Genomic DNA, 15,200 nt, shown 5'->3' with positions numbered 1-15,200 from the left:
AGGTACAAATCACGACTTTTACAGATAAAATTTAGACTTTTTTCTACAGGTACAATTTTTTTTTACAAGTTAGTTTTGCACCATATTTACCTCCATACTAAAATGTTCTAATCGAGCTGAACAGTTTGACATGAGCAATAGGCTTCCACAGAGTGTATTGTGAAAACGTGCGCCCCCTAGCGGTAGTAGTCATTAACTGCACAGTTTTCTGGTGTTATGGCGACCACCGGCACCAGCAGCGCTTCACTTCGGCGACAATTAAGTTGTGTATTCAGGTAAACGTGACCTCCCATCAACTGACCACAACACGGCGGTGATTGATTTTGAGCTGTGTGTATGATACTATTCGTACAACATACGCGCAGCCCTTTTCCAGCAAGATGCATCGCCTTAGCATTCAAATGAATTAGCGTCATGATAGCTAACACTCCAGTTAGTATACACACGCAACATCGCAAGCAAACTCGGAACACGCACACACGTTTGGAACCAAACATTACTTCACACCAGCGAATGAATGCGTTATTATCAATACATCTGAAAGTCTGAAGATTATAAGCGATTGTTACCTACAAGTTTGACAACACTCACTACAGAGTCATCATGAGCGACTACTGTACTGAAGATGTACTTGCATACCTTTTTTTCTCTATACGGACTAAAAGCGGGGTGAGAAAATAATTTGTAATTCTATTTTAGAAAGTCAAATATAAAGTAGCTTGGGGTGACTAGGGCAGCAATTTCTGAGAGTGGCTCCTATTATTTGCTTCTAGCTACTACAAGTTATGATTACCCAAACAAAAGTCGGAAAGCGCTAACCAACCAGTGCTTCCTGCTGCAGGCTGTTTCCTTATGTTGGACTCAGATCTGCTTGGAATGTACAGTAGTTCCCACACACTTGACATGCCCGCAAATTGTTCCATTGTGGTGTGAGTGTCATGCTCCTAACCAAACTTTATGGTCATCACTTTTTTCATTTCAACCTCAGGTTTCAGCAGCCCACATGCATAGCAGTGTGATTGTTGCTACGCTGCTCTTGGCAGTGTTGGATATACTCTTTTCTGCTGCCGTGGTCACCAGTGAGAACAGCAACCACAAGACCTCAGCACCGATTTTCAACTACAGCAGCATTTCCCTGCCGCAGGAGCACATACCTTACTTCCTGTACAACAACAAGAAGGTCGCCAAGCAATGCAGGCTTGACCCACTCTGTCCTTTTCAAGTAAGATTTGTGCTTTGTCATAATAGCTGTAGTTAAGCAAATAACAATTTCTCAATGTGTTGATTTTTTTTTCTCTTGTAATGTTTTTTATTGTGCAAAATATGTTCCAGTGTTAATTAACAGTGACAGTGGGAACACTCATGAATGCATAGAGTCCTTTATGCTTAAGTTTTTTTTTTTAAACAGAAGTTAGCCCTGTTGAATGTGTCATCCTGTTGGGGTTATGAGAAGAAATGTGATCCAGAGAACCGCTACAGCTATCCCAATTGCAACAAAGCTGACTCTGGATGGTACTCCTCATTTAATATGCCAAACTGTTTCTTCAATTGCTTTTACTTGGAAGGAGCTATTGTGTTGTCACTTTGCCGAATTGTATATATATTTACAGTGTATGTAATTACTGTTAGGGCAGATTCATTGGAGGCAGCCCGGGATCTTTTCTGGAATCAGGCCGATTTTGGCTATGTCAAGAAGCGCCGCTCTGAGCTCAAAACACTTTGCAAGGCCAGCAAACCCGTAAGTCTCGCTCATTTCCTTAGTTCCCACAGGGCCAGTAAGTCAACAGGAAAAAACAGCAGGCATGTTTAAAAGTACCTGCATAGGATGAATAAGTAGTTCAGTCATAAGATGAAAATTTAAAAAAATCATGTTACAGTATATTAATGTTATTTTTGCAACATTTTTCCAGGGGGACTCCTCTTTGCGATGCACTAGCCATGCGAGATTCTGTAGAGCAACTAGCCTTTACTTGGACTTGCGGAGACCACGCAGAAGTCATGAAAGGTCGCTATTTAAAAAATAAATAAATACCATGACTAAAAAGACAATCCATTGATTAAAAGTCTCTCATGGCTCACTCATGTTTATTCTCCAGGTACAAGGAGGACTTCATTCAGAAAGGTGAGATTGGTGGTCATTGCAGACTCAACAAGCAAGCACTTGCTGCAGCGGGACAGCACAAGAGCCCATTACAGTCTTGGTGAGAGATTCATGTGTACCCTCTCCCAATTACTTAGAGACAAAACCATAATTTCCTTAAGAATCAATAGCTTATCAATCTCACGGACCTTGGTCACGGTGCTGGCAGTTATAAATGTTGTAGTAATTTTTCAAAGTAATTGGCATGCATGCAAGAGTTAGGATGAGCATCGTGGTAGATGACCATGCACTCCCACGTCCATTCAGTCACTGCCAAGTCTTTAGCCGTCATCACAGTTATTGTTTTGACACTGCTACAGTGTCCGTATTATTATTTCGCTGTCTCTTTGTTGCAGTAGTAGCACCACAGGTATAGTTGCTAATGACCTACTTCTGACTCTACTGACATTTTACAGTGCATTAATACTTTTGTAGGTTTGCAGAGCTTCAAACGTTCACAGAGTTGGACTTTCATCCCTTTCATTCTGAATCCTGCGACATCATAATAAAAAAACCAACAGTTTTTGTGAAACTGGATGCTGGTAAGACTTAAAGACAAATATCTTTTTGTTGCACTATTAAGACAAATATTACCATCAATAGTCAAAACTTTATAACGCTCATTAAACCTAAATACTAATAAATATATTTTAGATTTAGAGGATGTGCATTTTGAAGTGTGCATGCTAACTTGTTGATTTCAAATGTGTCTATGCCTTATTGCAATTGATGTAGTGCATAATACCATGTTTGGCACTTGACATTGTTCATTGTCATAAACATTTTCCCATTTTCAGTCATGTGAGAATAAATAATCATTTCTATTGTCTCCAGGAGTGAACATGTACCATCATTTCTGTGACTTTGTCAACCTCTATATATCCCAGCACATTAACAACTCCTTCAGCTCTGACATCAACATAGTAATGTGGGACACGGTGGGTAGCCTTCATTTTTGCTTGATTTAAAGGTCAATATGTGTTATCAGTAACATATATGAACTAATTTGCTCCCAAAAATGTATAAATACGTTCTATTTTTTTATGTTTTAAGTGTCCCAAAGACAAATTTATACGTTTTTGTAAAATGTTTTTATTTATTTATTTATGCTAGAGCATACAGAAAGGCTTTGATGCAGCTTCTGAACTAAGGAGAATGCTTGAAGCAATTGTAGTTATTAGAAAAACGGCCAGTAGGTGGCAGCAGAGCAAAAGAGATCAACCAGGGCCATGTTAAGAAAAGCTCATTTACCCACAATTCTATACAGATTTGTGAAAAATGATGAAACAATGTATTCTAATTGCTGTAAAACGGAAACAGATAGAAATATACTTTTTTTCCTGATGAAAGAAGAGACTCTAATCGTTCTTTTGGTATGTTTTTATAGCAATAGAACACAATATTCTGTGGGCCTTGCAAAATCAGTCAAAATCCAGTAAAACAGCTGGGAGCGAGGGTTGCTTCAGTGAAAACGGCTGGGAGTGAATGAGTTAATAATAATAATATGAATACATTTTATTTACATGCACCTTTAAAACCTATAAAGCATATTTTATTTCAAAGTTTAAAAACAACATATAAGATATGAAATAATTAGTAACCAGAACAGCAAAGTGTACCAGTCTAAGAATTATGGTTGTGTTAAAACTGAAATTGAAAACGCTATGTACTCTGGTGGGAGTTAATTCTAAGGCAGGGGGTAGATTGACTGAAATCTCTAGATTATGGCTGCACCTAACCTAACCTAGTATTGTTCAATTAATCATTAAATCGGATATACTGTTTGTTTTTGTTTTTACTTACATCCCTTTATTTAAGAAGTGGAGATTATTATTTTATTACAAACCATTTTTGCTAAGTTTTAATCTTTTCTTTTTGTTCTGTGTAATTTAATAGAGCTTTTATGAATATGGAGATTTGTTTAGTGAAACATGGACGGCCTTCTCACAATCTGATGTCATTCACCTGAAGACCTATGATTCTAAAAGAGTAAGTTAAACCTTTATAAAGATCAATATTTTTATAGTTGGCATTTTGGTAAAAAGCAACCTAATGGGAATTACATATATTTACTATATTTCATGCTTTTAATAGGTATGTTTCAAAGATGTCTTTTTCTCCCTCCTCCCAAGAATGAGATATGGTCTCTATTACAACACACCACTCGTAAGTTGCTCAATAAATACATGTGTGTATTTGTGTGAATTATGACCATAACACATTCTACTGAATTTGCTTCGGCCAAAAGGAGGTAGTATCGTATGAATGGTATTCCTTCCGTTATGGACTGTACTGCACTGAATGAATTTTCATTCAAATATGAACATTAGTATTTGGCCATGAACAAAGCTGAGTGTGTAACTGATAATTGGTATGCAATATATAAGTATAACTGGTAACTTACTCGGGACAACAAAATGTGCTATTGCTTGGTAAATTACAGTACAGTATTTTGTTAGCCTATTAGCATGATTGCACAAGTAATTTTTAACTTATGGTCAAAATATATATAAAAAATACCTATGTGTTTTCTAAATAGTAGATTGTCATGGTAATTGACAAAGGGCAACTGGAATCTTCTTGTTTGTTGAATTTTGTTGTGTTTTTTTTCTTATTTATGTAAATGGCTTACGTTTTTGGTATTTGGCTAAAGATTTTAGGGACCTGGGTAGTCCACCCAGCAAGTGTGAAATCATACAATGTATGCAAATATTTTGTGAGTAGCTTACACTGTTATGTAAACTATTGTTAGTGTTTATGCTTAAAATTTTGTTTGAGTTTTTCTGAGGATGTTTTTGCATATTTTGTATCTCCTGTCTATGCATTTCACTGATATCAATCTTAGACAGTTTTGATTATTTCCCAGGCGATCTGAAAAATCGTGTCTCCCCCCCAATGCAATCATAACGGGCGTCAGTTATTCGCAAATTTTCTACTACCAGTAAATGTAATTTACCTGTTGTATTTGATGGCAGATCTCCGATTGCTACAGTGAAGGGATGTTTCGGGCATTCTCGCAACATGTCCTCTATCGTCTGAACATACTGCAGAATGGACCCATGGTAAGAACCGAAGTATTCAGTAGTCAAACCAGATATAAGTGCTTTTACAAGGCTTGATTGTCGGTCAGGGAAATGTGTGCTTTTTGACATCATCATTAGAACATGTCTTCTTTGTCACCTACTCTGGTAACAATGCATATGTAATTTCCATTGTTAATATTCCCCTAATGCAGTATGCTTCTTACCATTAAAATCACTGAAACAGAATGAACTCTAACTCTATATATTTACTGAATATGGTTGTATACACTTCGCTAATTTGATGCAAATTCATCTTAGAGACTGCTAGCTTGGACATGAGTTTTAAATGTTAAAAATGTTAAAGTAATGCCGGAAAAATAACATTTCCATTATTTTCATTTTTTTAGGCGGGTCGTGTTCGTGTTACCTTGCTTGCACGCAGCACAGAATACAGAAGAATAATAAACCAAAATGAGGTGAGTCCAGCACCTTACTCCTTCTCTTTCTTGTCTATTTATTCGAGGCACCTTTTACTTTTCTCCTCCATAAGCTTCCGGGGTTAATTTTAAATGTGTTTGTTCATGCATTGCTGTTCATCTGGACAGAAGAAGGAAGGTCAGACAGTCCTTTGAGAATTGTACTTTACTTTATTACACAATACTCAGTGACCTTTTTTTTATGTAGCACTCCATCAGTAATGTATATATTAAAAACAGCCAAAAAGACAAAAAAAGTAACTATAATGAAAAATCCCAAACTATTAAAACCCTGGTAAGAGCTACCTTTTCTGTTGCCTAACTTGCCTGTTGACTTTTCCCAGATGCGGCAGATTATTGTTTTGTTATGTTGCTAGTCTGACAGTAATAAACTGAGAATCTGAGAAGAGGGCAAATATGTTTTCCATACCAATGATCATATGTCAGTTTTTTAAGGTTAATGTCTCTAGTACAAAAAAAAATTGCTTTTAAAGGCCAAATTTGGGGTTGCATATAATACATTAATGCTTTTTATTGTACTTGAGCAATTACCATATCTTGACGATCCACAGTTGTTCTCGTATTTTTATTGCAGCTTATAAATGCTCTTAAAACAGTGCCGCAGCTGGAGGTCAGTGTGTTTGACTACAAATATAAGTGAGTGAGTTTTTTTTCTTGTGCATTTTCAACTGACATATGTCTAACCTATTCCTACATTGTCATTTTTTTAAACACAAGATCGTCACCACAGAGCTACCAAATAAGACAGTAGCAGATGTATAGGCTTTGTTTGTGTTGACATGCAGCCAACATATTTGGATAAATAAATGTTGTACATGTCTTTAACATTTTTCCAAAGAGACCAGCTGTAATGTTTTGGGTTATTTTGCAAGTTTGGCTTCAAACAATCATGATCACTATGGCGGCATTCACAGGAAGTCAATGATCACATTTTTCGGGCTTGGTCATGTGACGTTTCGCATACAGCGGATTGGTGACAGTGTTGCTTTCTGTGACTCTTTTAGGAATGTTCCGTTCCTCGAGCAATTGAGGATCACCCACAACTCGGACATCTTCATCGGAATGCACGGGGCAGGACTTACACATCTACTCTTCCTACCTGACTGGGCTGTGGTCTTTGAGCTGTGAGTGACTCCCTGTTTATCTTTGAGTGACACCAAGCAGTGATTGCAGGAGCAATATTTAACAAGAAAGAGCAAAAGAGGCAGACGGAGGATAGCAAGAGATGAAAGTTGTGCTTTTATCTCTCTCAGGTATAATTGTCAGGATGAGGGTTGCTATCGAGATTTGGCGCGGCTGCGGGGCATTCGCTATATGACTTGGCAGAAAAAGGACAAAGTGTACCCCCAGGACAAGGTAAAGGAAACTCCATGCGCAATAACTCCTCCAACATAGGATCTAACACATAAACACATCCATGTGTATTTGCCATAAATATTTGTCTGAACTGGTGCACCTGATGATTTGTTGTCTGAAAGTAGGCTAAACATTATGCCTGCTGGGACCATGTCTAACTATTAGCCCAGGAAGTGTAATGCAATTTTGGTGAATTCGAGGTGCAAGCAGACAGATTGTGAGCTCCGCACATCACATTTCCTTCATAAATGTGACAACCGAGTGCATGGACCATCTCATTATTTTCTTTATTGCTGTTTTTTTTTAATTATTGTGCTAAAAAATTGAAATGGTGAAAAATCCTGTATCTTCTTCACAATTCAGTACGACATTGTTCCATAGTTCTCAGTCTTGAGCAATAATCTTCAAACATGTATACCATAATAGAATAACCTGACACCGTCATTTCCCCCTCCTTTCCTACATGAATGTCTTCCGTAGGGTCACCACCCGACTCTTGGAGACCATCCCAAGTTCACCAACTACTCTTTTGACGTGGAGGAATTCATGCACCTTGTGCAGGAGGCAACACTTTACATCACACAGCATCCCAAATGGCAGCGTTGTATCATGCGTGATGAACTGTAGAGTCCTCAGGTGGGAAAACAAAAAGAACAACACGCAAGTAGCTAACACCAAGAGACATAGTGACATTGGTATTTAGATTTATTTGGGGGGGTACATGAATATCTCTGGATCTCTGGTGTCATTCAAAGAATTTGTCATGCCCTGTTGTCTGGTTTGATAAGTCATAATGAGTGAAATCTATACACCAGGAGGCTCAGATGAGATATGAGCAGTTGACATATCTGGAAAACTACAAGAAATATGAGTTATTCATTTCCTGTACCACCGCTGCTTCACTCCACACCGATAAAGTTGGCTAATGAGCAGCTGTTCCGGTGTCCCGTAACATGTGGCCTGTTGTTACTTTTGGTTCATGTCACCTTGATTTGAGTCTCTTCTGAGTCGTTGATGGTTACAACTGATAATAAGAATACATCCACAACATACCAGCATCATAGAATAGTAACAATTCTGAATTTTATCAGAATTTTGTGTTTTATCAGTTCAGTTGAACCCTTACGAGTGTATTGCCACAAATTGAGCAAGTAATTAACGTCCCCCCCAAAAGGGTTTGTAATTGCCCGTAGATGCCACAAGATGGCAGTAAAGGACTACTTTGACCAAAATGAAATTCTTGCTTCACTTTATTGTTCCTTGGCGCTCAAATGTTGCCAAAGCAACCACAAAAACAGAGCCGGTAAGTCTTACAGTGGATAGGTAAAAAATAAAAATAAATAGAAAGCTGAACTACATATCTGTACTGTTTTATATTCGTATGTAGTGTTAATTTCCTTACAGAAAACTAAACATTACAAAAAATATATATGAAAATATTCACCAGACGTAAACTAGACAAGACTAAAAACCCAAACCATAATGCAATTTTGTGGACTAAGAGGAAAGTAAAATATAGTTCACTAAATAAAGACTGGGCTAAAATTTATGGACATTTTAGTTCAAGAAGAAAGACGAGATGAAAATTACAGTATATGATGTAATCTGCCACTAAAACAAAGTGACACACCCCATTTCAAACCTTTGCATGGGATCTGGGAGAAAAGAGAATACGTGATATGCAGTATGGACACATGAATGAAGTGGAGACAAAAAAAATACAAAAAACATGCTTGATTTTAGTCGAAGGGAAGAAATGTGGGCACAAGGTAGCTGGACAAAACACAAAGCCTTTAGAGACATGTCGCAGTTAACCACAAACACATCATGGTAAGTTAACAAAAACTTTGGTGCTGGTTATTTATAACGTAACATTAAACCAGCGGCTATAATGTTCCAACAATAACGCTAAAGCGACTGCAAATTAATGCTGGCTAACTTACTAGCTTGAAGCATGTAGCGATAGTAGCCACTTGTTGAAATAATTGTGCGTGAAGTTAAATTTGTGCTGAGATATGTTATACTGGTCGAGCAAATATGGTTTCACTTAAATTTTAGGTTTAGTTAAAGTAGACAGAAGTATCACAAATCACCTGGGCAGCTACACATGGATGCAAACTAAAATTAACAAGCGCGATAGAAATGGGCAAAACCTGAGACTATATTTTTAAAAATAGTAGCTGAAAAATAAATAACACGATTAGAATGTGAGTGTCATCTGCATCAACACTAATATAAATACTGGAAAAGTTACCGTAAAGTATTTGAAATGATGTGTGTTATGGAAAATGGATGGTTGGAAAATATGATCCAATTTAGTCACTCAAGTGTTAAAATGTATCAGACAGACTTAATTGATTTGTGTGTGTGTATTTATTTTCTGTTTCGATCTTTTTCCTCGATATGCCATAAATACTGAGAATGATATTTTTTCACTTGGTCCCCTTTAGCTATCCAAACTATAAATGCTGTTAGTCCCACATGGAAGTAGCACCATTTTCTTGCAGTCTACTGCAATCAATAAGAAGACCCTATGACAGAGGTGGGCATCGAGGGCCGGAGTCCTGCAGGTTTTGCATGTTGCCCTTCTTCAGCACAGCTGATATATGATCAGCTCATCGGCAAGCTCTGCATTAGCCTGATAACGATCCTGTTGATTGGAATCAGCTTGTGTTGGAAGTGAGAAACCTCCAAAACCTGCAGGACTCTGGCCCTCGAGGTCCGAGATTGCCCACCTTTGCCCTATGATGATGGTGTTTTGCTTGACCTTGCCATTGTATTTGATCAAATAAATAATGGTAAGATGAGAAACTGTTGGCTGGATTGAGGTTTTTAGTGCGGGGGAAAAATGCAATATTTTCATTAAAAACATTTTCAAAGCACACTAACGTTCCCTTGCCTGCATGTTGATCGTATGAGACATCAAAGATTTATTTCATCCTCATTAAATCAATCATCTTTTTGAAGTGTAACCTTGGAGGGGAAACAAGCTGAACTTTCCTGACAGTTTTTGCTGATGCCAGGCATCCCTTTGCTACTTTCATTATTTTACTGAGTGTCGGTTTAAGGGGGAAAAGGACTTTTTGCAAAAGGGCACTAGTTCAGTTTTTTACTGTCACCATAATAAATCTGCATGACCTCAAAAAAAAGAAAAAAAAAGAAGCTACCTCAGTTAGCAGTGATGCATACTAGCCACATGGGGGCAGTACAACCCCACAAATAAATCTAAATCCTCCCACTGCTCGATGATTAATCCCAGTAGTATGCATGGTCAAAAATAATGAGTTCACACACATTTCACGGGTCACAGAGCAATAATGTTTGCCCAATTTTGTCATCTCCAATTCACCACAAGTTTGATGGGGTGAGCCAGGCGGCTGCTTGTTCTCGGAGGATGTTGTGTCTGAACTTTGGTTGTATTGACATCCTCTCCGTGGATGGACACTATTTATGGCCTAGCTCGGGTTACTGCCAGTGACCTAGCGAAGAGTGAAGAATCACTATTCAGGGTGGGAATCAAAAGCAGGGGAACCGACATGTCTGCACTAGTGCACTCATTAACCTTTGTGACTGCTTCAAATCGTTACCTTTTCTTCTTTTTTTTTAGCTTATATACTGCATTTGCCAACTGTTTGTGTGCTAGTCAAACTGTTTTAGCATCTTAAGTCATGCATGTGCTGACAAATTCGCACTTTTGAGGTAGGGATTGGTTCACCCCCCCCACCCCTCACATTTGTTGTTGATTGTGCCCGGAGTTCTCACAAATCCATAATGAAACAGTTTAATGATCTTATTTCAAACACCTTGAAAACTCAATGAATTGGAATGAATTACAAACCGATGGGCCTACATTGATTTCCTTTCCAGGCTCCTAGATTATATATATATAAAGTAATGTATATACATTAGAGGGTGATTAACAAAGGGATGTCGATTGTGATGAGGCTATATTCTATCCTCCAGTCAACAAGAGTTAACCTGCAACTCTCCCTCTGGGTGAAAATTGTTCGATTGTGGGAGTGTTGAAATAGAGGCTATATCCGTGATTCACGACACAGTGGGGGGCCCTCAGCATCTGCTCTTTCCTGACCAACCTTGTACCCCCATTAAATGTATAGCAAACTGATGGTCTAACAGATGGCTATATAATTGGATTTTTTTTTTAAAAATCATGTTTTGTTAAGTGTGTAAAATGTGGTTTTCCTCTATCTCGCCCTTCTTGGGTAATAAGATACAGTGCATAATATTTTCTGCCAATTTCCTTCTGATCATCATTACACCATTGTGTTGAAAACTCAATTCAATGTTGTTGCTTAAAGCTGTGTAGTATTTTGTTCCCTTTCCCCAAAGTTCTACACAGTTGAAATTCTTGTGTCTTCTCCCTGGATGTGACTGTTTCCTTGACATGCAGGCTCAAAGGAGAGAGGCTCAGTGACAGGACAATCTGGTGCTATCCGTGGTCCTGAAACTCAATTTATTTGGAATCTTGTAAACAAAACTGCACCTATGAGCTCAGTTTAAACATGCACACACAGTTCAAAATGTCTGCATGACGTCAGCACTTTCTAAAGTTCAAATTCATTTCTGTCACCTCTCGAAACTCATGTATGCATGCACCGCAAAAAGACACTGATCCAGGACCGAGCAGTTCTGCCAATATAAATTTGTATGAGATTGGATACTCGTCACCTTCGGTCATTAGCACGCATCGACCTCCGCTCGGTCTTAAAGGCCCGCATATACAACACCCTGTAATCAATCGGCATCAACGCACGAGAATATTCCCGGGGATGGGATAATTGTTCAGCAAGTCTCTTGGTGCTGAAACAGAGAGGCGACCATCATTAAATCCTGTTCAAGGGGTGTGGGAGGCTGGTTTATATTTACACCATTCACATTCTAGTATCGATATCCACGCAGCATGTGCATGGAATGTGATCCAAGTTTGGAAGGAAATGAGGTGGGAAGTGATGGGAAGATAATGTTGAGTGGTTAGATGAAGACAACAAGGATCCCTTTAGTTTAGGACTTCTTTTGCTATCTAATGGTGCACGATAGAATCACTGACAATAGTTCAGTTGTATTTTGATACCACTTTTTTTTTTCACACTGATACCAACCAGTATGAATACTTAACTCTTGAGTAGTCATCAATATCGATACTTATGACATATTGATAATAACCCCCCCCAAAGACCTATACTGTAAATCACAATATAGCATTTTTCTGTAAAAATTAATTATCTTAATGACAAATGTATATTCTTTTAATTTCTGATTTCTAGTACCTGATCATAAAATGGCCACAAGAGGGCGGCGAATATTGGTATCGGCCACCATTGTGTGAATAGAAACCTTGAAATAAGGCCAGGTATTGGCCCGATACTAATACCTGGTATCGTTTACTCACCCATCCCTAATTTTTAAATTAATCACCAATAAAAAAAATATAAATAAAATAATTAAATAAATACAAAATAAATGAATATGAATATAAATATTAATCAATTCATATTTTTTATTCAATAAATTAAATTTCAATTCAGTTCAATACCATACAAGTTGGAGCCTACCTCAGATGACTTTCGGCCCTGGTTGCAAGTACAAAAAAAAACCACATTCACCCCATTTTAGAAACCTTAATTACCCTACAAGCATATTTTTAGAATGTGGGGCGAATTTGCGTAATCTTTATGAAGTGTTTGTTTTTAAACATTCATTTATAATTGTGTTAAACCTTTGTGCAGTGTTAATGTTTAAATTGTCTTCTTATTAAACATACTAGGAATAAAACTTCCATCTCATTTTTGTTGAACAATTCAGCCTACTGATACATGTTTGCGAACCAGTTCTACCGACGGATGGGCGAGTACCAATTCCAGTGATCGGTATAGGGCCATTTCCAGGTCTTATTTCAAGGTATCAGTACTTATGACAGCGACCATTGCTAGTATCTGCCACCATGTTTTGCCGTTTTACGATCCAGAACTAAAAATGAAAAATTAGATGAATAGAAAATTGACATTAATTTCATCCAATTTTGGGGAAAATGTTATTTTGGGATATATGTGTCTATCTTTAAAATTATCAGTCATTTTCTTTTTATGTATCAACGGGACTAGTGGTATCGGTACTTGGTGTTGGTATCTGTGGCTATTTGAGTTGTGTACTGGAAAAGTGATATCGAACATAAATCTTTTTTCTTTTAATCATGCATTTTAAAAGCAGCCTAAGGAACTCTTTTGGTAAAGAGGAATCAAATTATTTCTCGACATTTACTGTAGTCCCGTACACCTCCTCTAACCCACTACTTCTTCTTGTAAACTCCATGACATCAGCGGGCAAAAAAAAGGGTTGGGGTGGGGGAATGAGGGGGTGTACATGCTGGTGAACTGGGCGGGCGCTGTTGCACGTGTTCTGAATGGAAAGGACGGAGCACTCATCTCACTTCTCATGACCAATCGATCCCCGCATGGCCGGGGTGGAGCGAAAGGAGCGCAACTCTCGCCACTGCGCCACTGTACCCGCCATCACTCTTCTCGGCGGCTCCACCGGGCTGTCACAAAGCCACTCAAACTTCTGCCGAGAGTTCGTTTGGCAACAAAACACCACACAGCAGCGCGGCGTCTTTGAAGTGGTTGCGTCCGCTTTTATTTGGCTGACTTTCTCTTCACTGTGATGTTGAGATGGGACTTTTGCGAGTTGATGACATTTGGAGCACGTTGCTGTTCCAAGAACTCACGGTCGCCCGAACCGGCTGCAGCTGCCCGCTGCTCTGCTCGAGCTTCATTTTCCTCTGATTCGGTGCGTTTGGGTTCTCCTGGAAGCGGAGCGGAGTCACCAAATAAAGGATTGTGAGGAAAACACAGTGGAGTTTGAAGCAGAAAGTCTCTCCTGGATAAGCCCTACTTTGCCGCTGTGATGATTTCCAGTTTATAAATTTGGGTAAGTTTATTTATTCTATTTATTTCAGTAAAATGTTCAACTCCAACATTCTTAAAGATGATAAAACAATGCCGAGTGCTGACTGATTCTATCACAATTACTTAGCATATACTTATTCTCATCTGAATGATGCGTTTGTGTACGCGCAGTCATGGTGAATTATTACAAATAAATAATAATAAACACGTCCGCGCAATTCCCGTGCGTAAAAGCGCACGGGTGAGATTATTGTTGGGCGAAATGAATGCGGTGTGTCCTCGCCACTCATCTTAAATAAACGATCAGCATGGAGTTCGTGAGGCTGATGATCCGCAGAGTGGGCTCGACTCGACTGCCTCGAGCTGGGCTGTTAGGGATGGAGATGATGCCAAGGACGATCTTGAGCATATGGGAGCCGAATGAGGGTCTGTTGGAATGAAGGCGTGTTGCAGAACGCAAGCATCACATCTATTGGCCAGAAATGCACGCACGCACTCAGCTTGTGCTCTCTCTCTCTCTCTCTCCTCTCTCTCTCTCTCATCTCTCTCTCTCTCTCTCTCTCTCTCTCTCTCTCTCTCTCTCTCTCTTCTCTCTCTCTCTCTCTCTCTCTCTCTCTCATCTCTCTCTCTCTCTCTCTCTCTCTCTCTCTCTCTCTCTCTCTCTCTCTCTCTCTCTCTCTCTCTCTCTCTCTCTCTCTCTCTCCTCAATACTCATGCTAATGTACGCAGTAATCGTGTTTTAATTGTTAGCACCCCCTCCCCGACCTCGTTTCCTTCTCCCTATATCTCTGCTGTCCTGCTGCCAGCCTCTGCAATTTGTACTGTATCGAGAGCAAGTAATTATTCCCCCCATTGTCTCAACCGTGCTTACTCCACGGAGAGTGGTGTCATTACTGGGGCAGGTGGTGGTGAGGGGTAGCCTTGAGGTGGAGAAGAGGATGGAGAGGATCGGTCCAGGGACCTAATTCTCATTGACAGTCACATTAACACGGGAGCAGCACTCTTAATCCTGGGGAGATTACACTATCCAACTCCTGTAGGAGGGGACTATGTTGGCTCCTTCATTTTGTCGACCCTTCTCTGTTTCTCCTGTGTTGCACTACAATTATTTAGAGATATACTCATTTACTTTTCTCTCCTGTATCACAAAATTCCACAAGTAGCTATTTGACTTTTTTGGCTTGTACTCTAGATGTCATCAGACTACACAGTCACTTTTGTATAGTACATTTTACTATAAAAACAAGTCTATTTGGTCGAA

The 15,200-nt window shown here is 39.0% G+C and overlaps 2 protein-coding genes across 6 annotated transcripts in view; both read left to right on the top strand.

Moving 5' to 3' along the window:
* The first annotated feature begins 196 nt into the window (after window positions 1-196).
* On the top strand, window positions 197-9,880 carry eogt (EGF domain-specific O-linked N-acetylglucosamine (GlcNAc) transferase). 4 transcript variants are annotated; one of them, XM_077574319.1, is made up of 16 exons: window positions 197-275; window positions 989-1,222; window positions 1,409-1,512; window positions 1,630-1,738; window positions 1,911-2,005; window positions 2,097-2,201; window positions 2,576-2,682; window positions 2,975-3,078; window positions 4,037-4,129; window positions 4,235-4,306; window positions 5,116-5,202; window positions 5,571-5,639; window positions 6,235-6,296; window positions 6,665-6,784; window positions 6,914-7,016; window positions 7,497-9,880. In XM_077574319.1, exons 2-16 carry the CDS (start codon window positions 1,004-1,006, stop codon window positions 7,641-7,643), a joined length of 1,596 nt encoding a protein of 531 aa, XP_077430445.1. In that variant the 5' UTR covers window positions 197-275; window positions 989-1,003; the 3' UTR covers window positions 7,644-9,880. The 4 variants fall into 4 exon arrangements, 3 of the variants coding, with proteins under 3 accessions (XP_077430445.1, XP_077430444.1, XP_077430446.1); XM_077574318.1 differs by having other exon boundaries at window positions 1,409-1,738; XR_013295167.1 differs by lacking the exon at window positions 6,235-6,296 and having other exon boundaries at window positions 1,409-1,738; window positions 7,497-7,543.
* Window positions 9,881-13,484: 3,604 nt separating this feature from the next.
* Window positions 13,485-15,200, top strand: part of tafa4b (TAFA chemokine like family member 4b) — a 44,282-nt gene continuing 42,566 nt past the window's right edge. For both annotated transcript variants that reach the window (XM_077573594.1, XM_077573595.1), the window contains exon 1: window positions 13,485-13,961. The gene's annotated coding sequence lies outside the window, so the exon portion shown is untranslated. The remainder of the gene's footprint in view (window positions 13,962-15,200) is intronic.

Source organism: Vanacampus margaritifer, chromosome 8, assembly GCF_051991255.1.
Source record: "Vanacampus margaritifer isolate UIUO_Vmar chromosome 8, RoL_Vmar_1.0, whole genome shotgun sequence".
Classification (NCBI taxonomy): Eukaryota; Metazoa; Chordata; class Actinopteri; order Syngnathiformes; family Syngnathidae; genus Vanacampus; species Vanacampus margaritifer.
The sequence above is the reverse complement of the archived record's forward strand: the minus strand, read 5'-3'. Positions and strand labels throughout refer to the sequence as shown.

Coding starts and splice junctions, on each gene's coding strand:
- eogt (XM_077574318.1), top strand. CDS start 1,004: ATGCATAGCAGTGTGATTGTTGCTACGCTGCTCTTGGCAGTGTTGGAT. Junction 3,079..4,036: donor ACATAGTAATGTGGGACACG/GTGGGTAGCCTT, acceptor GTAATTTAATAG/AGCTTTTATGAATATGGAGA. Junction 4,130..4,234: donor AGACCTATGATTCTAAAAGA/GTAAGTTAAACC, acceptor TGCTTTTAATAG/GTATGTTTCAAAGATGTCTT.